Below are 27790 nucleotides of genomic sequence, written 5' to 3'. Positions count from 1 at the left end.
GCTTTATAAACTAAAACTAAGAAAACAAAAATGTTTTCATACGACCGAAATCGGAATAACTGATTTGATACTTTGTTTTAGGTTTGTGTTTGATTGTTTGTTTTGTTTTATTCTATAGGGTCTAAAGTTAAAACCGAAACCTAAGTTTTGTAAAACAGACCAAAATGAGTATTCGGCTCTTATCCAACCCCTAACTTTTAAAAACGCTCACATTTCATTGTTTGTCTTTATTCATATAATTTAACTAAACTTAAACTTTAACCTTAACCTTAACCTTAATTTTTTGTTCGTCTCTTAAAAAAATTTCACGTCTCATTCCTTACATTTATATTTATTCAATTGAACACTACACATTTATTTATTTTTTTACAATTATTTCTCTCCTCAACTCACAAGTAGATTATGAAGAAAGAATATATAGTGAAAAGATAAATATAAGAAAGCATTATTTAACCCTTTATCCATATATACAATTCATATAATTTATGGATAAACCGATAAAGAAAGTATAAAGAATCGGAAAGATGTTTTTTTCCTATGTTTTCCATGAACTTTTAAAGATATTGAAAAAATCAAAATTTTGGTTTTTAGCGTAGTCAGAAGAAAACTAACAAAAGAAGTATATAACATCTTAGTGCTTACATAGTTACATGACATTTCACGTAGATGGATAGATAATGTAAGTGTTGTGTGACATCTCTACCTATATAACGTCTCATGTAAATACTTTTATAAAATTATTTATCTGTTAAAAAATATAATTCTTTTAAAAAAAATATCAAACTTAAACACATATCTTTCTTATAAAAATTTTCAATATCCTGTAGTTTAATAAAAGTATCCGTTATTGTAAAAAATATTTGGAATGCGTGCTACAGTTTATAATATTTTTTTTGTATAATTAATTATTTATTCACTTTAGGAGGAATACTTACTAAAATCTAGAATTTTTTTATTTGAATAGCTAATTGTTTTTTTTTTCATTTTGTAAGGTTTAACCCAACAATCTCCTATCATACATACACTTTAACCATCTTACCATTCCACTGAATCGGGAATGTGGGATTAACTTACCACACCTTATAACACTATTTAAATTTTACTTTGTACATATTATTATTAGCTATTAACTTATTAATGTTTTTTACCATTGCAAGTTATTTATTTAAATTATGTGTTCAATGATCTTGATGAGACTTGTCTTAACGTTCTTCAAGTTCTTCAATTACCATCACGATTATCAACCACTAAAGAGACATAATAGAGTGATAGATTAAGAAAAATAGACGTTATACACCAAACATCAACCACTAGAGACTACCATCACCATAACTAACTTTATTACTTTAATAGAACATTATATTTATACCCAATAAATACAATCTAATAAAGCATTAAAATAAACATTACATATTCATACAAAGATTAAGCTTCACTACTCAATTAACATCTTACAAATCCACATTATCACGTGTACTCAAAACTTACTTGTAGTGTAGCTGGAATCAAACAGTAGAAGAAGAAACATGACTAAACGAATTCTCATGATACAATTGACGTAAAAAATATTGTCACAGATTACTTACTTGCTTAGAGTTTTCTGTTTTGTGTTTTGTGGAATTGAATTAGAATGTGGCATGTAATTTGCAATAAAATCTATACAAAATTGTACTTGTATACAAGCAAGAGAGTCTGCTCTTATCTTCTTTTTCATGTCTTTTGTACAATGTAACCAATCATAAGGCCATGCGTAGTTGAGAGGCTACAATTAGAGGCGAATTGTGACACGTGACACCCAGTCAGCATGGAGTGGAAATTTGTTTTTGGGGTGTAATGGTGTAGGGGCTACAAGTTGGGCTCACAATGTGTTTTTTTATTATTTTCTTTTTATAATTAAACTAATTAAATAAAAACCAATTTATTTAAATAATTAAATAAAAATGTATTAAAATTAAAAAATAAATACAAAAAAATACATAAACTAAAAAAAATACACGAATAATAAAAATAAATTATAATAAAAAAACACACCAAAATAAAAATACACATAAAAATTTCTATAAAAAAACTAATCTATTCGTCTTCATCTTCGTCTTCGTCCCCGTTCTCGTCTTCGTCCCCGTACTCGCCTTCGTCCTCCTCCTCAACGGGACGATTATCCTACACGTGTTGAACCAAATCCGCCTTCAGTTGGTTATGTATATCACTTGATATGAGCTGGTGAATGTTATACGTTCGTTGTTCTTGGGTTGGTTCAGGGAACTGTTCTGGAACGCTTCATGGTATATAGTGTTGACATATTGCTTTTCCCTCGTCTTCTAAAATCCTATTATGCAATATGATACACGTATACATGGCATCGCTCATTTTTTCCAACGTCCATACACGACAAGGGTTTTTCACATAATGCCAATGTTTTGTTAGAACCCCGAAACACCTCTCGATATCCTTTCTCGCGGACTCTTGCTTCTTCTTAAAATAATCTCTTTTTTCTTCGATAGGGTCTTGAAACGTCTTGACGATGATCGAGTACTCTGGATATATCCCATCTCCCAAATAGTATCCGTAACGATAGAAGGTATTGTTGGCATAAAACGCTAAGACCGGTATGCTACGGCTGATGTAATACTCTAACACGGGTGACACGTTGAGAACGTTTATGTCGTTGTTGGACCCGACTGAGCCAAAGTAGGCTGACCAAATCCAAATGTCGTGTGAACAAATGGCTTGAAGACTAACCGTTGGCACTCCATGGTCACCACGAGTGTATTGACCTCGCCCTGCGGTTGGACAGTTGACCCACTCCCAATACATGCAATTTATACTCCCGATCATGCCTGGAAAAGAATGTTTGATTTCGTGTACATCATATATGCGAGTCAGGTTGATTGAAGTAGGAATCCTCAGATAACGACGAGAGTATAATTGTATTATCCCTATACAAATAAATTATTAAACAATATTTATATTAAAAACAATAGTTAATACAAACAATTTAAATATTACCGATGCAAAAATTCTCCAACGCACCTCTCGTTGTTTTCTCAGCCATCTTTAAATACTCGTCATTGATATCGGTCGTGTTGCCGTATGCGAGGATGCGTAGAGCCGAAGTACACTTTTGGATGGCGAAGAATCCTATATATCCTCTTGCGTCGGGTTTCTGTTGAAAATACTCATACTCCCGCTCCATATCTCCAACGATGCGCAAAAATAAACGCTTGGACATCCGAAAACGACGTAGAAACATAGCGTCGTTAAATGTAGGTGCGTTGTCGAAGTAGTCCTTCATTAAACGAGCGTTCGCTTGCATACGATCCCGAATGATATATGACCGTCTACGTGGTGCCGGGACACCATGTTATTGGCGACGGCCCGAACCGCGTTCGTAACCTCTAAATGCTCTTCCGCCACTTGTCGATGAATCTGATGAATTTTTCGACTCTCGTTGATTAATTGATCCCAAATCTCGGCAGAGTTCGTGGAATCCGGGGAACTCATTGGGTTTGAAGAAGTATGGAAAAGATAAAAATGATTGGTATTTTTATGTTTGGGTTTGTGTATGATAGGGTGAAAATGGTTTAATTGGTTTGATATATATATTAAGTTTTTAAATTAATTTTTTTTTATATATTTAGCCGTTACCCAACGGTAACATTATTATTATTATTATTATTATTATTATTATTATTATTATTATTAATCAATCTCGCAGGTGACAAACTAACCCCGCCCCCGTCCCATTTCGCCCAAATTTCGCCTAGGGGGCGGTGTTCCACCCTAATTTCACCCTAATCTCGCCCACTGCGTTTGGCCTAATAGTATATCCTCTTATCTCTAAGTTCATCCATGGATTGGAAATGAATCATATATTCAACAAGTCATCCATGGTAATGAGTCACCACCATATAATGGTTTTTGATGAATAGAATTAAAAGTGACCTGAAACCAATGTATGCTAATTATGGCATCCACCTTTAAAATACTACGGTTAATTACTTTCAAGATTTTCACTTTCAGTATTGAAGAAACACTAATTGACCACAGGCAGATTACGGATAATCTGGGGGTTAAATAGATGTTTCCCACGAGGGTTATGTCCGGCAAAGATGGTTCTTCTGATGACCTGCAAAACAGACACCGTGAGCTCGTCACTGAGAAGGGGGGGTACCTCCTTGTGACCACCCTCCGGCGTGAGAATCAGACTAGATTGCTCTTGAATATAAGTGTATATATTGAGAGATTGCTAGAGAAGATAAGATAATGAGATATCAGATAATCCTACCATTCCAAGGTGTTGGAGTATTTATAGCCGAATGTAGGTTTCAAAGAAGGTACAGCCGGCTGAATAGTATTCCTGTTCTGCCAACTGTGGGCTACGCACATGCCATGCTGGTGGTTGGTGGGTAGGCAGCGGCTGATAGTGACCAGGCCGGCTGTGTACTATTCCTTTTCCACCAACTGCAGGCTATGCACGTGCTACGACAGGTTGGTGAGTAGGCAGCGGCTGATAGTGACATTAAGTAATAGAGCATGCTGCTCGTTGTACTGTTGTCAGTGAGCTGTCGTAGCTTTGGTCAGATCTTTTGTCCATACCTCGTCAGGTACAGTACAAAAGATCCTCCGGTAGCGTACGGACTGGCTCATTTGGGCGGGAGTTTTCCCGGCTTTGGGCGGGAGTATTCCCGGCTTGCTCACTCCTTCAGGTGACATTACTGAATTATTTAAGAGTTAAGTGCCTTGTGCGTGTAGCCTTGCTGCGCGGGTAGCCTCCCCTGATGGCTAGTATCCGTTGCTGCGGGAACAGGCGGAGTACGTCGACCATTGGGAGGCTTTTCCTGCGGGAACAGCTTGCGTACTGCGCGTAAGGACGTCACGTCTCTGAGCATGGTGGGTTCTGCGGACCCAGTTGGTTTCTGCGCAGACGTCTCTTCAAGGTGAGTCTTGCGAGTTTAGCCTTTGCGCAGACGTCCCTGTTGAAGGTGTCTTGCGGGCTCAACTGCGCAGACGTCCCTCTTTGAGGTGAGTCTTGCGGGTCCAACTGGGCTCTGCTGGGACCTACCTCTTCAAGTATCAAACACTCTTTTTAAAATTCAACCCATTGATCTAACAATAATTTCAAACAAGTCTGAAGTATGTCACAGGTTCTCCTATTTATACATCAAAAGCGGTGGTGTTCTAGCTGGTACTGAACTAGCACACACCCCCACCCCTCGCCCCCCCAGGTTGTAGGGGTGTTCATCGGATCGGATAACGGATTATTCGGGTTATTCAGATTTGAAAATTTTTGGATCCTATTCGAAACCCGATCCGATCCGAATTAGGAATATTCCTATCCGATCCGAATCTATCCGAATTCAATTCGGATATATCCAATAATCCGAAATTATCAAAAATCCGAAATAAACATAAAAAATTTCCTATTTTTATGTTCCTAACATTTAATAGTTTAGAATCACAATAAGCATATAAACCGAAAAATAAGAATTACTACGAACACAAATTTTAAGTTTAAACTTCAAATAATAGTCTAATAAATATACCAAACAGGAAAATAGCACTAAAAACATGTTTTTATTCGGATTAAACAGATATCCAAATAATCCGAACAATCCGAATTTTTTAAATTTCCATATCCGAATCCGATCCGAATCCGAATTAGTTATTCGGATTGATCCGATCCGAATATCCGAATAAGAATTCAGATCGGTTTATTTGGGTTTTTTTCGAATTTCGGATTTCTTAAACACCCTACCAGGTTGGTTCTTCTCGCTTCCATGCCATCCATCATAAGTGAACAATATTGAAAAATAACAAACGAACATATCCATTAAAAATCACATCCGTACATATGGCGTGGGATGGTGAAATAAGTGCAAACATTACCTATTTTTTAAAAGATCGGTATCATTTGTTCACAATGAGACCTCTAGATAAAAAGAAACAATATCTTTTGTTCTTTTTGTTTAACATGTAAAAGCATAAATAATTTTGACATTCATATATTAAAAATAAAAGGATCCAATTATAATAAAGAGACATGTATAATCACAAAAAGGTAAGACCAAACATACACGCTAAGACGAACATATACGCCCTCTAAAAACTCCTATATCGATCATGTCCTCAAGGACCTCAAAGGCAATGGAAAATCCGTGTTCAAATTTGTATCAAACTAAAACTAACAAAAAAAAAGTAAACATATGTAAAGCGCATCAAACTATATAAGACAAATACCAAATTTAACTTATGTAAATTACGTTTAATTACTTAGTATGAGATTTATATACCTTCAAGTTTAACTTATGTGGCATTTAATTGGTTAGTATAAGGTTTCATACGTTAAAAATGGAATGTTCGGTCATATTGTCTTATTTATTCATTTGATAAGGATAAAAGAAGACAAATAAATGATAAATGTAGATTTATTATTAGTTTAATTAAATCGAGAAACCTTGGAGAAGTGAGTCGAGGTCAAAAGCTGATATGTTTGACCCTTCAGTGTTCTTTCCCCCAACTTTACTCACCGCAAATTTCGGCCATTTCCCGCCTTAATTTCCTTTTCTTTTCTTTTCCTTAACTTATTATTGTTTTTTATATTTATTTAACGAAATTTGTATCTTAAATTATTTGAAGTTAGTACTAAAATGACACTTTGTTATATTTATTTAACGAAGTGTCATTTCTAATATGATGTAGTGATAGGAAACATGCGTTTTTCAATAGAGACTCAAATTCAATCCTCACAACACTTTAGGTTTTGACTGAGATCTTTATGATCTTCAGCTCGATCCTGAGAACGTCGAGATTTTACCACTAATGGGCCTACGGGCAGGTAGGTTTCCCCCGAAACTGTAGACAATTTGGAGACGCTTAAGGGTTTCGTACGGCTGGGTTGGGCTAGCTGGCGGTGACCTTTTGTCATTGGGTCACCCCGTACGGAGTATTTATATGTTCTATGCTTGTTGCCCGTTAAAAAAAAAACAAGTATTAAAATGATAAAAAAAAGTCAGTATATACAATGGTGTTTAAATAAACAATTGAGACTAAGTTTAAAATCCTAAGTTTCAAAATATGATTGGATTTTTCTATGAAAAAAAATGCATTTAAAAGAAAAATGGAAAACTTAAACAATAGGTAACATATTGGAGAAAAAAACTTAATAATTGCATTAGGATGTTTACATATTAAAAAAGCTTAGACAAGTGTTGATCATTATGTTATAAAAATACCGTTATTTACTTTCAAGAACAAACCAACATGCTTTGATCTGGCTTATCATTTTAGTTCCAAGAATATAATCATTATCATCAATATCTCGTCATCTCTTGTAACGGAAAACTAACTAACTTCATGGGATCACCCCTCACCATCATTTTGTCCTCTTACTTTCTCAACAATCAATTTCATTTTAACACGATTGAAACAATTTAAATAAGAGGGTATAAGTTTTATTATGTCGTTCTTTTCTTCTATTTTGATCCCTTAAATTACTACCGATACTTCGGTAGAGTTAAAAAGTTTTGTTTTGGTTAGTGTCATTGTCTTTGTTCGGTGTAAATAAAGTTCGATTGGCTCGATTTAGAAGAAAAATCTTATTATAAAACAAAAGATATTACACTTGAAATATAACTATATTAAAGAATTGTAACCACATGAGACACAACATATTCATATTCTCCTTAGGTGAAGAAAGCCTATCTACAAAGTGAAATTGCATTGGCCATTAAACTATTTGACAAACTCCCGTTTGTGTGTATAGTTCATTTTTTTTTTTTACTTTATTGTTTTTTGTTACTCGTTGACTCTCAAAACTGTTAAAAAGGTAGTAGATTGATATTGACATAAAATGAGTGTTAATTGTACTAAAAGTTTGAAAAGATATCTTGTATAAATACATATCCATCAATAGTTAAACGAAAATGATGTGTTTCTAGATATAATTATTGGCCCACCCAAGGCCTAAAGTTTGGTTGATGTCTAACACATGACAAATGGAGCCATGGAGTTAAAAGGGCCGAACATTGATTATGACTTGTGAGATTATGCAAACTACATGTGTGACAACAAAATAAGTAATCAAGCTTAATTTTAAAACTATTTCGAAAAAATATTAATGTTAGTGGAAATTCGGGTATTATTACAGTATCGCTCCACTTTGATCACTCATAGGAGGAGCTGCCTATATGCATTTTGTGTTGTTTCAGGATTTCGAATCATAGTACGACCCTCGAGATGATAAGAGGTTTTGGTACCTTTTCTCCTACGAGAATGTTACCTTCTTTGCTATGTCAAAAAATATCTATATTTAATGCTTGTTATGATTATGTCTTGACTTCCGTATGCATTGTGTACAGTACTACCAATGGCCAACGCCTATGCTATGGCAAATCATGAAATTGGTCAAGTACACAAAAAGACTTAAGAGCAATTAAATGAAAAGGTTAAACATATAACGAATTTCGATACACACAAATTATAAGATTTTTATGTTTTGAACTCAAGTTTCTTGTTTTTATCTCCAACAGAAGTTCTTAATATCATTGATCTGTGAAAGTATATGTTAAATGATATGTATATACAAAGGCGTTAAGTAGGTGTTAATTTCTAACCGTCTTATATGTTAGATAACCCTTTTAACATGTTTTGATAATGATTAAGATTATCCGCTGAAACAGCCCATCTTCCTATTTAAAATGCCCCAATTTATAAATATATTTGGTGAATCATTTGGTTGCTTCCATCGACTAGCTACTCGACCCCCAAAACCTCAAAAATTATTGTGCTTTTGTTTATTTCTTACTTTAGGGTCTTCAGAAGTATGAACACAAGACTTACGAAAAACTATTTCTTGATCGTTATTTCAAATATTACGAGCCATCCTGTTTTGAATTTTCTTTTTCTTCATTATCGTCTTGTTCTTAATATTTCCCCCCATCTTCGCGGTCATAAATCAAGACTCAAGAGTTGTCTCCTTCAAGGATATTTTTATTGCTTTTGCAGTCAAATAGCTAATTCTATCCCAACTACAAACATGGTTACCATATACAGGTCGGGTTATAGCATGGTCAATTTTGGTAGCATGGTGCTAATATGTTAAATGGTTGTTATTCTTGTGCGAGAAAGGTGAATTGACCTGGTGCAATAGGCATGTTTGGTCCCATTGAGAATATTGCAGGTAATACTGGGGACTTTGAAACGGAGGTTTTTGCATCGACTGATTTTGGGATATAACCACCTTTCGATCTAGAGACTTTTCAGCCTAAACCAACCTTTGAGTTTTTTAATTTATGTGAGTAAACGAGAGTGAAAATCCGGTAGAAATATATAGCTGAAAAAAGGTTGGTCGATTTATAGCGTTATAACTAATTTAATTTACTTTTATTTTAGTTTTGAGGAATGGCACACACAACGGCCATAACACCGTTTGAGACCGACATCAATCATTGAGTAGTAGACCCGCAAGCGCAAACTGATTTCTCGAACCGAATAGTTGGTGGTTATGTTGCTGTGGAAGAAAATAACCCGAATTAACAATTGAAGGGTGCCCCATATATATTATTATATTTAACCTCATGAAGCTGATTTTGTGTAATCCATAAACTAAGTGTCAACTATGGTCTAAATTTGCAAATAATACAAAATTAAAGAAAAAGAATAGATGTGCCACGTGACATTAACACATGAAGAAGAGTAGTTGACGTTGTGGTTAGTCGTGGGTCCTACATAAATACATAAATACAATGGTGTCACATGGGTTTAATAATTGCGGCCTGGAAACAAAAGAACATGAGTCCATGAACGAACATGGTTAAGTCGTCGTTTAAAACGCCGGAAAACGTTATAATCCACCAATTTACTAACGTTAGTGTCGGTAGTCAAACTAGTTAACAACCGTTAGATTTAACAGCGCCAAATATTCCCTCCGAGGTATTACTTGGTGGCGCGATTTCCGTACCTTTCTTAAATCACACTCCAATCAAGGAATGTGATTAAAACCAAATTCGTACTTTCATGGTTATTGCTTTCATCCATTAAAATATTAATAATTAATTTTATATGAAATATTATCCGAATTATTCAACTACCGTATCATATTCGGATTAAATTGTTTAATTGGTTTAGTTGAATGTATCATGTTTGAGTTGAACTATTTAATCTGTTGAAGTGTAATTTTCGACCTGTCAACTTGTTTAGTTGAACAAGTTGGTCTGTCAAATGGTCTTGACCGATTTAACCCTCTTATTAACCTATCAACCAGTTTAACACGTTTACTTACAACCATTATATAACAGATAATCTGCTTGAATCTTTTAGTAAATCAATTAAATGGGTTGGGTTTGAAAACCATATTTTAAGTAAGGGCCAAGCAGATTATCCGACTCAAATAAATGAGTCGTGCTCTGATTCAAATATTTATTCTGGCAACTCATAACTCCTAAACCGTCGACCCTTATACGATTTGGACATCTTAATTAAACCTTTCGGAACATCCTTTCAAAAATACCTGTAACGAATACTATATAGCACTTCATGATAAAAAATGTTATGTTTATTCACTAAGAGTTTAAGTAACACTACATATTAATCTTTATTATTACTTCTGAAAATATTACCTTTTAGAGTTTTAGGTATTACTATAACCTTAATTTAATATAAATCTAGTATTCATGATAATATAATAAATTACATGAAAACATAAATTTGATTGTATGTATGTGTAGACTGAAGGGTGTCGTTTGCAAGTATAAAAAATAAAATTGGACATCACTTCTTGTTCAAGCCTTATCCACTTATGATTCTATTTGGCATGCAGTATGTTTTGAACCATTCTTTTGCATGCTTTCTCCCTTTATTGCCTTTTATATTTATAGAAGATAAATCATTTTAATGTAAAATATACTTCTATAGTTATTAAATATCGTATTATATAGGTATCTTTAACAATTGTGATTGCTTATTCGTTGCAACTAAACTTATGAAATCGTGTGAACATTTTTGCGAGTGACTAATAAAAAATTTTAAAAAAACTTTAGGAAACAACTTGAGTATTGCGTTGATAATTATGTACACCGACAATAGTAAATGAAATAATAGCTCCAAATGAATAAACAAAAACGTTAGGTGAGATGTGTTTGCATTTTAAAAATGCATAAAGGAATGGGATCACATAATTATTTTCTTAATAAAATATACTTTGTGAAATAAGAAAATATCATTTATTTTTAACGGCTAAAAGTTAATTAAAAAACCCCTGACTAGTAAGAAAGTAAACATGACACAAGACATTATTACAAACCGAGCTAGAATAGTGATAACTACATATAGATAACTTATAACTATGTAATGTGAAATAAAGCTTTGTACATAGTATTGATAAATGCGGTGTGAAAGAGAATAAAACCGCATATGTAATTTATATATTGAAATTAAAACAATAAGTAAATGTATTTATAATACCATAATTTGTGCTCCCCTTAAATATTCAATGACAATGTATGTGACGAGTTTTAAAATTGGCGGTGATTAATACTTTAAATGGATTGTTTCTAAAATTTGAAATTATCTATAAACTGATATATTATTGTGTATAACTTACTTATATAGGTGTTTTTTTTTTCGTAAAAGAACAAGGTGAAATTTTGATCAGCCTGTCTACGCAAGGCCCATTTAGAGCAGTAACTGGGCAACTGGGTTTGCAAAGCATAATAATGATAACGGGCTTATATGAATTGTGACCTTACAAACATTGCACTCATAAATAGCAATATTGGGCTACATATATTATGGGCTTAGTCGTTTAAAAGACATCGAGCCAAGGCTCAAGAGCACGAGAGAGGATTCTATGCTTAGCTTTTCGGAAATTTCCAAGTATCTTTTCTCAAGTACATAATATAAGTGCTTGTTTAGTTTTATTAATTTCAACTATTTTTATTTTGTTATTGTTGGTCTCAATTAATGAATTAGTTGATGACTGTCTCATTTTTTAACATATTTGTTTCTAAAGGTTTATGACTAACAAAATCCTAACGTCGTTAGTTGTAGGTCGTTAGAAAAATGTTTTTGGTAGGAAAACTCGCATTTTTTTTTAATGAAAAACTCAACATTTTCGTCCCAAATATCTTTGTTACATTGGAGCAGACCTTTAGGAACCATTTTTAGTAAAAGCCCAAATTATAGTGGTCGCCGGGACTCTAGAACCATCGTCGAAATCGATTTGTGGTGCTCAAGTGGTGGTGGAGGCGGCGGCGGTGTTCATGTGGTGTTCAGGTTGAGTTTTCCGGCAAAAAATCTGCTTTTTCCGACCTGTAAGGCTGCAAGTAATTGCATTAGGATTATGTTAGTCGCAGACCGTTGGGAACAAATACGTTAAAAGATGAGATCATTAACAATCAATTCGTTGGTTGAGACCAGCAAAGACCAAAAGATGATATGATTAAGATTAATAAAACCCAATACACCTTATTTAATTTTTATAAGTTACTTAAAATAAAGTAATAAAAATCTATAAATTTATATATGCATTATCATGTCTAAACATGTTGTTTTGTGTTAACCTAATTCTAAACAGGTTTGTGTTTGTATGAAAAACTTACACGAATAATTATCTTGTCATCTAGGGGTGTCTTCCGGGAAAGTTTATCCGGGTTGACCCGAAACTTGAAATTTGGACCTAAGAACTAACTCGAATTACTATGATTTAAGTTAGTCTTTTCTCGAGTCTGGGTTTCTCAGGTCTAATTAGTTCCGATTTAGGTACGGGTTTTTCCGGGTAAATTCGTGTCTAGAATATAAGCAACTAAAATTCAAAACTTTCAACGACCATATCTGTGTCATCACAAACCAGCATGCTTCAATGTGCCAAATCCTCAGTCAATCGTCACTTTCTTCGCAAACTCTCCGTTCAATTTCATCAACTTCATTCGAAACACACCCACCCCCCTTACAAGAACAGACACCATGATGAAGATAACAATAATTTCAATAGAAACCAAAACCAAAACCAAAATCAAAATCAAAATCAAGAGGATCGTTTTCAGCTATACAAAAGCTGGGGCCAACACCTTTTAACCAACCCACGAGTCCTTGATTCCATTATCAGGAACTCCGGGGTCGGGCCGGGTGATACGGTTTTAGAAATTGGTCCTGGTACCGGAAATCTGACCATGAGGCTTCTTGAAGCTGCTAACAAAGTTGTTGCGGTGGAAGTTGATAATCGTATGGTGCAGGCCCTTCAAACCCGTGTTGCGGAACATGGGTTTGATGAGAAATTGACGGTGTGTGTTTGTTGCTCATTAACTGTTTGATGAAATGCCTCACTGAATTTGTGTTTGAATGCTTCTAGTTGCTTATAAACCATTTCATAAAAGAGCTCGGCTTGGCTCGTTTCGAGCTCTTTTTCTAAGGTTTGAGCTTGGATCATGAGTCACTTTTACAAGCTCGAGCTCGGCTCGTGTATTAGATATTAATTAATTTATTAACAATTTTTTATCATTTTTATATATTTGAAGACACCTTAAATGAGCCTAAGCTCGAGTTGAGCTTGTGTGCAGAGCTTTAAATGAGCCAAAGCTAGGCTCGAGCTCGGTTGTGTAGTGTGAAATTAATACATAGAAGTTCGAAAGAGCTAAAATTTAAAAATAGACAAGGCTCGTCAAGGCTCGACAAGCCTGAATGATCTTCTCATACAAGGTTCGAGCTTGGGCTCGATAACTAAATGAGCTTTATCTGAGTCTCAGGGTCGGCCAGGCTCGGCTTGTTTTGAACATTTTATTGATTCGATCTCAGTAGCTTGCGAGTGGCTCAGCTCGTTTGCACCCCTGCTCACAGACTCTATGCTAACTGTCTTTGCATCTATTCAATAAAAGTTCGATATGTACATCAATTTTTAAAATTTTAAAGTACATTTCTGTGCGGGTTATACATAAGGATGCACTAAAGGCGGATTTTCCAGATTTTGATCTTGTGGTGGCAAACATTCCTTACGGAATATCGTCACCTCTAGTGGCCAAACTGGTTTTTGGTGGGTACAATTTTAGAAGTGCAACTCTTCTTCTCCAGAAAGAGTTTGCTACTCGACTCTTGGCTAATCCCGGTGACTCAGAATTCAACAGACTGGCGGTTAATGTGAAACTGGTAGCTGAGGTTGAGCATGTCATGAATGTAAGCAAAAAGGATTTCGTGCCAATGCCAAAAGTCGACTCATCGGTTGTTAAAATCCGTTTGAAAAGTGAAATCCCGGATGTAAATCTCAATGAATGGTGGGCTTTCACTAAAACCTGTTTTGGTAAGAAAAACAAGATGTTGCGTGCGACATTTAGGCAAAAGAAAAAAGTTGCAGAGCTCTTGAATTTGTCAAAAGTAACAAGCTTTAATGGAGATATTGTGGAGCTTGAATGTTGTAACGAAAGTGATGATGAGGAAGATGAATCTGAGATTTTGGGAACTGATGTGAACTTGTTTAAGGAAAAACTTGTTGGGATTCTTAGAACTGCTGGACTTCACGATAAGAGGCCATCAAAACTGTGGAATGATGAGTTATTGTATTTGCTTTCTTTGTTTAACAAGGCAGGAATATGGTTTCATGATCAAGAAAAACCAAGGGATATTAATGCATCTTTTGCTGGATTATAGAGTAAACTTACATGGTTCATTGATTTTTATTAGTGTTATTATTTACATGTGAAAATTCTTCAATGAATTGGTAGTTTTGTAGAGCTTATTGCTTGTTTAATTTGCTTCTTCATAACGTTATCTCAAACGTGCATATTCTTGAAACTACTGCAACTCTCTTAATTCAGCTTGAGTTACTTGGATCTCTAACATTTGAGCCAAGTTTGAGTTGGCAGAAGCTCGCTTGTTGCCTAGATTGGACGGATTTTTATTTTCGATTATCTTGTTCATTAGTAATGTGTTTTAATAGACTTGTATAATTTGAGATTGCAGTTAACTTATTGTTTTGAGACTTGTATGAAGATATATAAGATCATCAGAATTCAAAATAAACAAGTTGGTTCACCTAGCCACAATTGAGTTGATTACGAGCCGACTGCGAACTCAGTTTTAGATCGAAGGTTACGAGTCGATCCAACTTAGCTTGTATTGACATGATGCAACTCATTCTTTGAACATCCCACATGACTTCATAATCACCTTTCTTCCATTCTTTTTCCTTGGCATATATGATTGATTGTAAGAAAAGTTAAGGGAACATAAAGAAAAGTGTTTTATTTGAATGAATGAAAAATAGAGGTTACCTTTATGAGTAAAAGGTGACAAAATAAGTGGATTTGACAAACCCCCTCATGCTTTTATTTAAACATTAATTAACTTGGGTTACTAATGAGTAAATATTTAAAAGGGGTATGGTGGTTTTTTTATTCCTAGACTTCGTGGTTTTATCAACATGAAATCATATATACCTCTCTAAACTTATCTAACATCATATATAATTATATACCAATCAAATTTAAAATGTAAGATACAACGTTCTGCTATGTTTGGTATGTATATGATAATATGAAACGAGCCATACTTTATCGAGCTCAACCCACACTTGAGCCTCAAGTAAAGCTCGTTTAGTTATCAAGCCCAAGCTCAACCCTTGTAAATTGTATGCAGTAATCATTTAGGCACCGAGCCTGGTGTAAAGTTTTTTGTTGTGACTTTTATATGTTTAGTTCATACTTCTATATGTTTATATCATTTAATGATCTCATGTTTTCAGTTGATGACCGATCTGTAGTAAAGTTTATTTAGATAATTTTGGTGAACATGCGGTTCATTGCAAAGAACTCCTAGGGTTTAAATATAGACATGATTTGGTTAGGGATGTACTTTGTGATCTTTGTGATGTGATGTGTTAAAAACGGCGGGAATCTCGGCAAAAATGTAGCGAAGAAGCCACCTCCATCTCATTCTCATTCTCATTCTCATTCTCCGGTCAGGTCTAAACCTACAAATCAAACCAAACCACTATCTCACTCTCCGTCGCTATGACCGCTTCCTCCAATTCCTCTCGCAAGGTCTTTCATCTATTTCTATTTCAATTTCAATTAATTGCATATATATATATATATATATATATATATATATATATATATATACATACGTCTCAATTCTCGTCATACTTCCATTACTCTGTTTAGGTTTTAAGCAAAATTGCCACCAATAGACTTCAGAAGGAGTTGACGGAGTGGCAGATCACTCCTCCCGCTGGATTCACACACAAAGTCACCGATAATCTTCAACGGTTTCTTTATTTATTATTTATTATTATAATCTCTTCCATTTTTTAGGGTTTATATCCTTCTGTTTGATCCAATTCTTCATTTAGGCCCTTATATAAAACAATCTTCAGATCACTTTAACAATGCCTTTTTTAATCTAGGGTTTCTGAACTTTTATGTTTCAAATCTATGAATTGTATTGACTTCTTAGATATTTGTTTCTGAAATATTGGGGCGTGGCTAAAACCAAACCGAAAACCAAAACTTCGGTTTTTGGAGTTTTTGAAACCGTTCGGTTTCGGTTTTTCGGATTTCGTTTTGGTTTCAGTTCGGTTTTTTTTGGTTTTTGCCATTTGAGCTTGAAAATTTTAGGCCGAAAAAAAAGCTGACAAAATTTAATGAATTTAGATATAAATAATTTTGTTAATTGTAAAATAATAGACTATTATACATTACATCAAAAATATTGGAGTTACATATTTATTAAATTCTTATAAATTACTTAATATATAAAATATAAAAAAAGCAAAAATTTAGGAATTCGGTTTGGTTTGATTTTTTCGGTTTTTTTTACATGCAAACCCAAAACCGAACCGTTAATGCGATTTTTACAAAAACATAAAACCAAACCGTCGGTTTTTGTTTCGGCTCGGTTTTTTTTGGTTTCTTGCACACCCCTAACTGAAATATGGTGTTTTTTGTTTGCAAAGGTGGGTGATTGAGGTTATTGGAGCTCAGGGAACTATTTATGCTAACGAGAAATACCAACTGCAAGTAGATATCCCCGAGAATTATCCCATGGAAGCGCCTCAGGTGATTTTGATTAGTGTCTAATAATTGATGCTTTTGGTTATCTGTAGTGGCTTTTTGCTTACAAGTTGTTTGATGAAATGTCGCAGGTGATATTTTTGCATCCTGCTCCACTTCACCCGCACATCTATAGCAACGGCCATATTTGTTTAGGTACTCATCAAATACCTTGAGGTTTCTTGTATATGAATTGCTGCAACATTGCATGTTTATAAGGTTGTTATACTCACTATAAAATGGGTTTCAAAATATGAGGGTACTATTCTACATGTGACACAAAGGACTTAACGTAATTATCATATGCATGGATAATAAGTCAAATTTGGCAATTTTCAACACATATCAAATGCCGGAAACAAACAAATTGAATTAAATAGTATAAGAAGCCTTACATAGTTACATAAAGGTTGGATATGCATACCTTGAACGACTGCAGCGTTTATTAGAAAACCAGAACCTACTTTTCATTGAACCATCGACAACAATTAATATATAAATTTAAATATTGCCTAAACAAATTTTGTTATTTAGTTATTGTCTTTAATAACTTTTTATTACGCGTAACTTGTTATTAACTATGATTATACGATTTGAGTTTTTTTTTATTTTTATTTATTATTATTATTATTATTATTATTATTATTATACCAAGGTCGAATCATATTTATTTCTTGTTGAATGTTAATTTCACAAAACATGTACAGCACGTCTGAAACTTTTTTATAATATACATTTTTTCTATAACTTGGTCCGTGCATATGACATATATTTAATTATTAAAAATTCCAAAGTATACACAATAGATTAGATAAATACAATTTTACTTGTTTGTATGTGTGAACCCTCGGGTGGGCAAAAGTGAAATTGCACTAATTTTGACGTTATTTTACTAATCTCGTGAAAATAACGTTAAAAGTGACGGACGGTTAATCAGGCATCATGTAGTGGCGTTGATAGCTGAAAGATAAGGGTACATGCACCGATCAGCCGGTGTCCCGATGATTGAGTGCTATGTGCCTTATGTCCAAGGCTTGATGCAAAACTACTATCGAGCCGGGGGTCTCACCGGAAGCAGCCTCTCTATCCCTATGAGGTAGAGGTAAGGCTGCCTACATCTTACCCTCCTCAGACCCTACCATAGCTTTGCTATTGGTGGGATATACTGAGTACGATGATGATGATGATGATGATGATGATGATGATGATGATGTATATCTTTAGATATCAATATTTATCAATCCAGTTTTCAAATCATATTATGTTGTGCAAAAACTTGTGGTACCATACACATGTTTTATGTCCTTCATGAATGCCCATTAGTCATTAGATTACATCTGAAAATGATACATTTAAATAAGTGTATGTTCAATTTTGTCGTATAAACTACTGTAGCTATTTAGTAACAGAATAATCATATATATTGATATCATTTCCAATATTATTGGGGTATACATTTAGTTTGAATGATGAAGATTTAATAGGCTTATTTTATTTGTAGATATTCTATACGACTCGTGGTCACCTGCCATGACTGTTGGTTCCATCTGCATCAGCATTCTGTCCATGCTATCAAGTTCTCCAGCCAAGGTTTTATTTTCAATTCTTTGTAAATACAAGTGACTATTTAAATTTAGTTCTAAGAATAAAAAATGAACTTTTGTATTTTTTTCTAAATTATGTTTGGGTGGTATTGCAGGAACGCCCAGAAGACAATGATCGATATGTTAAGAACTGTAGAAATGGTAGATCTCCTAAGGAGACTAGATGGTGGTTCCATGATGACAAAGTTTAATCAAAGAAAGAACAAAGGATGTGCTGTTTCATGTCGTATTCGTGTAAATGAAGAGCAAATTTTCTTGCCTGTTTGCTCAAAAAGTAAGGATGATTATGTTTCTAAAGCAGTTTGATACAATCTTTAACTTCATATTATATGCCATCCAATCCTTAGTTACATGAAAAAGATTACAAATTGTTTGCAAAAACTGTTTTTGATTCTTGGCATAATGTTTCTCCAAATCATATGTTCGTTGGTTATTTCATCTGAGTTGAACAAGCAGTCAAGCATAGGCTATCAAGTTCTTGTAGCACCTGTTTATCACCACCTGTTCTTGGGTTGTTGGCATGTAATCGGGCTGCATCAATATGTAGTCGGGTTTCCCATTGCCCGTGTTGTTGTACAGCCTTTGTCTGAAACTGGTGCGTCTTGCGTTTCCAATGGTGTGACTTACTGTAAAACAAAGAGTCGATCCAAACATGAACAATAAAGCATAAGGCGAATGATTAGGCTCGTAAACAAACCAAACTTGTCATGTTTAGTTCACTCATTTAATTTTAACCGAACAAACGAATGCATATGGACAATTAAACTGATGGATTTCTTGCTTGTGTTCGTTTGTTAAGAAATTGGACATTTTTGTGTTCATTTTTTAACCATTGAATATTTATCGTGTGTTCGTCTATTAATATTATAAATTAACGGTTCGTGAACATAAAGTAACACTATGGAAATATAGGGGCAAAGATAATCAAATTTGGATCTAAAATGATAACTCCCCACTTAGGTAAAGCCTAAACAGATTGATAAGCTCATGTGCTTAAAAGAGTAAACTTTCCGTCAAACCTCAACATTTGGCTTGTTTACAATCCCGGTTTAAAATAATAACTAAAAGGGATTGATCTCATTAATGAATTCAAATCCACGAGCTGATCCACGGACTAACGGACCCCTTCTCAGTGGCTCAACTACTATCTAGAAGTACTGATCCATCACAACCTTCCGTTATTAGTTGCATACTTAAGTTAACACGTGCATATGTATGATAATATGTTTCAGGTCTGTCACTGAAACAACGATATCATTCGCTCGCGGGAATGATAAGTCTAGAACTGCGGGTAGAGAACATTGGTGATATATTCATATACCCGGAGGTAAATAGAGCAAAAGATATAAAGCTATGAGTGCTACAAGAATTGCATTTCTTATTTGCTAAGCCCATCTAGTTTGTTGTATATAAAATAAGGAGTTTATCTTAGGGTTGTCCAAACCGGTCGACGTTCACTTGAAAAATATTTGTTCGATTTCGGTTTGGTTTATAAACGAGCCAATTGGCTTGGTTCGGTTTATAAACGAGCTAAGCAACAAGCAAGCCCCTCGCATGGTTCGTGAAAAGCCCTAGTTGATCTTGTGTATTATGGCAGTTTACTACTATTATTAGTGCTCTCTATATTGTTGGTTTTTGATTCTCTTAGCCATACTTTGTTATACCTAGTACTAAACTAGCAAAAAAAAAATAATAATAATAAAAAAAAATAGTTACTTAGGGTGTTCGGGATTCCTTATTTTGCCTCCTTATAACTTTTCATTAAGTTAATAAGTTACAAAAGTGTAACTTATGGAATTTTTCCTCTCACAATATAAGCAATCCCAAACACCCCCTTAGAACCAAAGTTCTCATTAGAAGCAGTCTCTCTATCAAGACATCATCACTAGTTGATCTTGTGAGATTCATATGTTTGTTATTAACAAATTTTGCGTACCGTTAGTTTTGTCTTCCTCACACCTCAAGGGGTAAAAGCAATGTTACAAAAATTCCGACTAGGTGCCGATTAATACTCGATTAATCACTAGTCCACATTTCACTGATTAATAAGGCTAGTTGGCCAATTAATCGGTCAATGGTCAAGTCCAGCAAAAATCAACATTAAGCGGCTATTTCTGATGAGATTATGGCCAAATTCGGCGGTTTCTGACGAGATTCCAACCAAAATCAGCGGTTTTCAGCAAGATTCCATTCAATTTCCGGTCAAAATGTGTTTGTGTATCGGTGCATGTATAAAACTGATACATATAAAAATGTGTTAAAAGTTATACATTAAACTCTCCGATTAATCGCTAGTCCCACCGTCGAATAATCTTGTTAAAAAATTAAACAAAAAAAAAAATAAACAATACTTTCACTTCATACATTCAATTGAGACAGTAGTGTGGGTTTAAGCAGAATGACTGAACCTCTTCTTCCCGCCACTACAAACCCTAGAAAATGGAGGTTCACATGGGAGTCCAATTCACACGTTCCGATCATCCGATTATACATCTTCAATCCCAACACCAAACCTTCCACTCAATGCCTCAATCTCAAACTCTCAATTCTGTTCCACAAATCATTACTCCAACTCACCTGGCATAATAATAATAATAATAATAATATTAATAATCAAGTGACGTCACTTTGGGTTCCGATTCCCAGGGTTTTGATTGATGCAGAAGCTCCGATTAGTTTTCGACCGCTGGATGATCACATTGAAGTTAAGCTTGTGTTACTTCTTCCTGTTGACCACCCGATTGTATCGAATTTTGATTTCGAAGATAATAATGCTGCTGCTGCTGCTGCATTGGAAGATGATGATGACTCTCAACCTCTTCAATTGGATTCAGGTAGTTTAGCTAAATTTACAGTTACACCATGAGATTGTCTGTTAACCTAATTTTTAGGGTAATAGTATTCGATTTTGATTCGAACTTAGTACTTGAATACGTATTTGTGTTTCTCCATTCAAATCGATTCGAAATATGAATATAATTTATTTTATTTTTGTATTATACACACGCACACACACACATAATTATATAAATACAGATATATATTTGAGTTCATTAATCGAATTTTAAATCGAGCTGAAATCTAATTTGAATAATTTTACTTTCTTAAGCCTCGTTTTATTTTACGCATTAAAGAGTAGTGTTTACATCGAAATAGAAGGCAAATGGGCAACAAGCTTTGCCTCTAGCCCTTTTTGAATAGCAAAACTAAGTTGTTTAAAAAGTACATTCATAGATGTTGGGGTCATACTATTACTACGCATGACTTGCTAGACACGACTAAGTAGTTCCACAGCCTCAGGCACAAGGAAACAAAAAGTGTCTAATGCAAAAGGTATAAACATGTGCTGGTTGCCAAGATGCGTAAACTCTTGTTTGGTCATTTTGCATGAAGTAGCTTTTAACACAACCTGACCCACAGTGAAATAATTCGTTTGAATTAGTTTGAGTATATGAAATTCGATTTGTTGAACACCCGTAGTTTCAATGCACCATTATTGCATAGAAATTGAAATCTCTTGAGTCTCAACTTTCTTTATGAATTTTGGTTTTTGAAGCAATATATCTAACCTTCTTAATATCTTCACTTCAATTGTGTACTTTCGTTTCAGATCTTAAAAAGTTGGCATCTTGTGGGGAGGTGCACTTTTACTGTAGAGGTTGTTCTACCAAGTTAAGCAACCCTGTTCGGTATGGTTATTTCATCGTTATCACTGTACCATCTAGATATATGTTTTATTGGTCCTTTTTCATGTCATAACCATATATGCAGAAATTTTAAGGAAATGCCATCTGTCAATTGGCGTGAGGCGGCTGATAACTGGTTTGGGACTTGTTGCTGTTCTTTTGGTGGTGCAAGTGAGAAGCTAGTAGCACAATATGCCAATTCATACACATGTACACCTGGCACGTGCCTATTGGATGCCACTTCAGTTGTTCTCTGTAAAGATGACTTTGTAGGATATAAGTTTCCCAACCAAATTGAACATGAAGAGCACAAGTCTACTAACAGTTTTAGAAAAGTTGTCTCTACTAGTCAAAGTACAAATGGGTTGACTGTTGACCGTAATAGTCAAATTGAATGTTGCCATGCTCATGCTCATATAGATGAGGATCAAACACATATTACAAGTGAGTTACTATCAAACAAGGCTAGTCTTCTCAACGGTCTTCTTGGAAGTAGTTTTATGGTTACATCACCTTATCTTTCAAAAGACATTAAATGGAGTGAGATCTTATGCCCAAATTGTTCATGCTTACTTGGAGCATATCCACATGATAATAATGATGGACTGTTAAATGATTATGGTATTCACTTGTTTAAATGTTTTATATCCACTTGCTCACCAGTTCGAGGGCCAACAGACTTGTTTAGGTAAGTGTTTTATATCCCCCCTTTTCATATTATTTTGTGAGTCAGTAAATAAAATTATATTGCTTAAATGCGACAGGAAATACACTTTAGAGAGGATATTTACTAGTCAGTTATTGGAAAGTGCAAAAGATGAACTCTCGTTTAGAACCGTGGTTAGAAATCTGCAAACCAGATCGCCTATGTTGCAAATTGTTCTATTAAATCCAAATTCATGGTGTTCGTTTGGGGATTGTTTGGATGCAATGACACCGGTTTCTAATATTATTATGTACCCGATGGTTAAAGTGCTATTTTCCAACTGCAGCAACAGCACTGAGTCTGAATTAAGGTTTGTTGACTGTTAGAATATACTTTAACTGCCATTTTTTTCTTTTAAATAATAATTTTGGTTTTACAGGAAGTTAGAAGAATGGGTTGTTAAGAATCAAGTTGGTGATGTTTACATGTTGACTTCAAAAGCATTAGCAGAATCATTAGAGCTAGCAAACTGTATGCTTCCATCTTCACATGCTTTTCTTCAAGGCATGTCTTTATCTTTCTTGAGGAGGTAACGAACATTAGCTGTTTTATGTTTCTTTTAAACTGTAATTTTGTATAATGTATTTAATGATTGGTTCTTCGAAAGTATTTGAAACACTTTATATTGGATGATCAAGACTTTTACAAAATCTTGTGTGGATTTTGTGCCATTTTAGCTTTTTATAAAGTTTCACAAGTCAATCTCTCAATTGAAGATAAGATGGATTTATGCTCTTTCTTTTCGGGTGTACACGTGCCATAGTTATAGCCGCTCAGGGCCACATCTGATGGGCCGACTCTCAATAATCTTATGCCACATTGCCTGGTTGTTTTATGCTTAACTGACTCTATTATAGTTTATCTTAAATTAAATGTTAGGTTCTTGATTTGGCTCATTGGTTGTGATATATGGTATAACGGGTTTTGGTTATCTGATTATAAAGTAGGCATTATACACGCAAAAGGGGTATAATGGTCATTTTTTATAAATATTACAGAAAAATTGTTACGTTCATCAACTCCCCGGACTAACTGTGTTACGCCTAAGTGAATAGTGGAGACCCGATCAAAACCGTAATATGTCTGTCATTTAACTACATTCAACTTGTTTTGTACAACTAGATTCCACCAGGTTATTTTTTGTTGCACAGGCAAAGCCCAAAGGTCAGCTGAATGGTTGGCTGTCTGGCAAATATGGAAAGCCAATAGCAAGTCTTGATTTCAATAACTAAATAAAAGTTCAGTTGAAATTCCTACTGCTTATCAGAATATATTCTCTAATTTCGTGCTCATCACAAACTTGTGTTCAAACCTTTCGGTGGTCCACACACATGGGCCAGAGACATGAACAATGCCACTCCACTTTTATTATATTCTGTCGGGTTTTAAATAAAATTTGGCTATAAATACAAGCTTGGCAAACCATAGGAAATTGTCAGTTTAAGTTCACTACTACAAATGAAGCCTAAATGTATGAATGGGAGGAGAATAAGGGAGAGTTTGTTTGGTAGCCAAGGATGACTTGCCTGTTTCTACTTTTCAAAGTCGCTTGAGGCCCTTTGATTGGTTGGTTATCAGGCAGTCTTCTTGGCTAACCTGACATTCTCTTCTTTCTTGTGGCAACTCTTGTTTCATTATTTACTTACAATGGTTTATATACATATACTTACACATATAAACGTATAACATATACATACACACATATCTTATATCTATAAATATATATACGCACATACTCGCACACACACACATATACACATAAACACACACACACACATACATATATACATATGCATATGCATGTATTAAGGTCATGTAAGTTTCAAAATCAACAAAGATAGTTACATAACCGTGTTATGTGTTAGATTCAAAACAATATGTACGCATGCATACAATGGTTCTCTTAGTTAACATATTGTTGGTTATGAAATTAGAGCATCTCTTGTATGTGTATCATGTGAGCTTGATAACTAACTACTTTTGTGTTGGTCTCTCAGTGTCATGTGACTTTTGAGAGAGGATCAAGCATTCACATTTATCTTCGCATGTTTTTGTATCATGGTTAATGTATATGAACACAAAATGTTATTCTTTTTGGTTAATCATAACTGTACTTGATCCAAGTCAAGTATAACCACAAAGAAATTACAAGTGAAGTGAAGTGAAGTGAAGTGAAGTGAAGTGAAGTGAAGTGAATGACATATGAAACTTCATTCTTGCATAAACTTCAGTTTTTTTTTCTCTGATTTATTTAATATGTTCAGTCACTAAAGAGGGTTTTTCTCCCTCCCATAAAACTCTTCATTAGTGTGTTTTGAAACTCGGATCGACTGGTTGGTTAAACTCTGTCACCAGTTTAGTTACAGGTATTGCCTATTGGATTGGACACAAATAAACCGGCCAGTAAATTGTACCGCATAAAACAATGGAAGGTTGATAAAAAAATCTTTTTCTTCATCTTCACCTCTTGCTTGTCCGGCCAGCCTCTGTAAGAAAGAGCAATTTTCATAATATCAAGCCGGTCATCGAACCGACGGCTTTACCGGTTCACTAGTCAGACTGATTAGACCAGTCTTGAGAACCATATTATACTATAATCAGTTTAAACTTTCTTAAAAATACAGAAAATTTTTTATAACTATAAAGCTTAAAAAGCTGAAGACGCCAACCGAACAAAACTACAGCTTACAGCAGTAGAAGGGCAAATGATGCATAGCTGTTGTTTATCATATTAGAAACAACCTATGTTTTTAACAAAACTCATCCTGGTGGTACATCCAGAGGTAATACTTGTTGGGGATAACGTGGGATCGAAAAAATATGATAGTAACAATAGCAAGACAAACACAAGTGCAAGAACAACAAGAGCAAATGAATAAACATGGTTCACTCTATGCGCTGGATTTGGCTACGTCTATGAACAAAGTAGATAGATTTTATTATATCAAGAATTCTTTTTAAGCGTCATATTCTTAATTAAGAAGGCATGTTTATAATAAACGCATTAGTCGTAAGTTGAACCAAGTATTCTGCTTTCACCACCATGGTATACGTAAATATATGTATGATTCTTTGTACCAATGATCTTTTCTAAGGATAAAATACGATCATTCACTAGTTTCCTCAAGAAATGATTTATCGGCTAAATGTTTATTCATCTTCCGGTGAGACGTGGATTCTTTGCAAAATGAACTCTTCGCTGGTTTTCATAATAAAGAACTAACAATACTGTCTTATGTTCCCAAACTGATCACTACGATAAGAAACTTTTCAACCGCACGAGCTCTTTCAATAACCATGTATTCTATCTTAGTTGTTGATGAGTACCGCTCTTTTGTAATCGAGCTCATTCTCGTTCCTCTATACCGTAGTGCAACCTTATAGTTCCATTTCAAGTAACATTACATTTACTTGACTAGCTATGATTTTACATGCATCAATGGTAACTCTAACTGCATAAGCTATAGATGGCTTGTAGCTTAATGGTATCAAGGAGTTAGATAATGTGAAACCTCAATCTTCCATGTGATGAGGGCTTAAGTCCTACATGCAATAAACAAAATGGTGTAATTTAGGAGAACGGGGGTAGATTAGTTTGCCAATTGCCATTAGAAAAACACATTTAGCATGTAACAAAAATACAGTAAAATAATTATGGAAAAACAAAAGTAAAGGGTGTTACAAAAGTTTACACTAACAAAAGTTTAATGTAAAAGTATTACGGAAAGTAATAAAAGAGTTAATTAAAAGGTTATAAGCATTGGGAATTAAAACATTATTAACTCTTAATTCAAAGATTATGACATGTTCTCGTTTCAAATTTCAATCTTGGTTTTCTTGATTAATATTCTTCCACTTACGAATGGGATTGGTGGCTTATTGATAAAGACAGCTTTTAAGACAAACGGCAGACATACAAAGAAATTCGTCTTTAAAAAATACATATACTCTTTCACTTTGTTCGAATTTGTGTTAATTGATCGCCAATGGTATTGCTCGTCCCCAAAAAGATCATTACAAAAATAATATATAGAGTCATATTCGATCCTCTTTATATAAAGTTTATATATAATATCAATTAGAAAAACGTGAGAAACTAAAAAAAATAGTATTTTTTTATCATCTTTATTTCAATAATTTTCGTTCAAAGGGTGAGTTGACTTTAAAATATAATTGGATGCCTTTAGCAAGTATTGAAAAGCCAATAATGAGTCTTGATTTTATTCACTTTGTGAAAGTTGAGTTGATATTCTCACCTCTGACCAGAATATATCCTCTCATTCCATCATCAAACATGGACTCCCATATACATGAGGCTTAAACCATGCCACTTCAATACAAACAAGTACCCGAATTTTATTAAATTATATTTTGGTAATATTCTGATCACTTGCTATCAACTATATATATATATGACCTTCACAAACCATAGGAACTTGCCATTTTAGGCTCACAACTTGAGCCGAATGTGTGGTCAAAACGACTAGAGAGAGTTTCGTTTGGTAGCCAAGGATGACTTGCCTGTTTCTTCCTTTCAAAGGGCTTGGTCGTTATGGACTATGAGTTAAGGTCCATTGATTGGTCGGTTATCAGGCAGTCTCCTTAGCTAACCTAACAATCTCTTCTCTCTCATGCCAACCGTTCTCTTCTTTCATCGATTCTTTATATTAGGCAATGCACCGTTTAGAATGGTTGAAGATGACAAGGTTGTTGATAAGTACACACAATGAAGGTAAGCATTTTGGTGTTATCTTCCGT

At 34.4% G+C, this 27790-nt stretch overlaps 3 protein-coding genes and 1 pseudogene across 3 annotated transcripts; 3 read left to right on the top strand and 1 right to left on the bottom strand.

Moving 5' to 3' along the window:
* Positions 1-2160: 2160 nt before the first annotated feature.
* Positions 2161-3361, bottom strand: LOC143530532 (uncharacterized; annotated as a pseudogene).
* A 9406-nt stretch (positions 3362-12767) lies between these two features.
* On the top strand, positions 12768-14740 carry LOC143530489 (ribosomal RNA small subunit methyltransferase, mitochondrial-like). Its single transcript, XM_077026014.1, has 2 exons — positions 12768-13277; positions 13903-14740. The coding sequence occupies exons 1-2, from the start codon at positions 12849-12851 to the stop codon at positions 14632-14634; spliced, it is 1161 nt and encodes a 386-aa protein (XP_076882129.1). The 5' UTR covers positions 12768-12848; the 3' UTR covers positions 14635-14740.
* Positions 14741-15970: 1230 nt separating this feature from the next.
* On the top strand, positions 15971-19240 carry LOC143530488 (putative ubiquitin-conjugating enzyme E2 16). The gene is made up of 6 exons (XM_077026013.1): positions 15971-16025; positions 16149-16252; positions 16940-17042; positions 17129-17192; positions 18538-18626; positions 18736-19240. Exons 1-6 carry the CDS (start codon positions 15996-15998, stop codon positions 18829-18831), a joined length of 486 nt encoding a protein of 161 aa, XP_076882128.1. The 5' UTR covers positions 15971-15995; the 3' UTR covers positions 18832-19240.
* Positions 19241-21031: 1791 nt separating this feature from the next.
* Positions 21032-24072, top strand: LOC143530487 (uncharacterized). Its single transcript, XM_077026012.1, has 5 exons — positions 21032-21474; positions 22251-22329; positions 22412-23014; positions 23091-23342; positions 23412-24072. The coding sequence occupies exons 1-5, from the start codon at positions 21039-21041 to the stop codon at positions 23563-23565; spliced, it is 1524 nt and encodes a 507-aa protein (XP_076882127.1). The 5' UTR covers positions 21032-21038; the 3' UTR covers positions 23566-24072.
* Positions 24073-27790: the final 3718 nt, after the last annotated feature.

The sequence above is a fragment of the Bidens hawaiensis genome, unplaced genomic scaffold, assembly GCF_021521415.1.
Source record: "Bidens hawaiensis isolate Kalapana, Puna unplaced genomic scaffold, B.hawaiensis_p1.1 tig00008947_1, whole genome shotgun sequence".
Classification (NCBI taxonomy): Eukaryota; Viridiplantae; Streptophyta; class Magnoliopsida; order Asterales; family Asteraceae; genus Bidens; species Bidens hawaiensis.
This window is presented reverse-complemented; position numbering and strand designations above follow the sequence as displayed.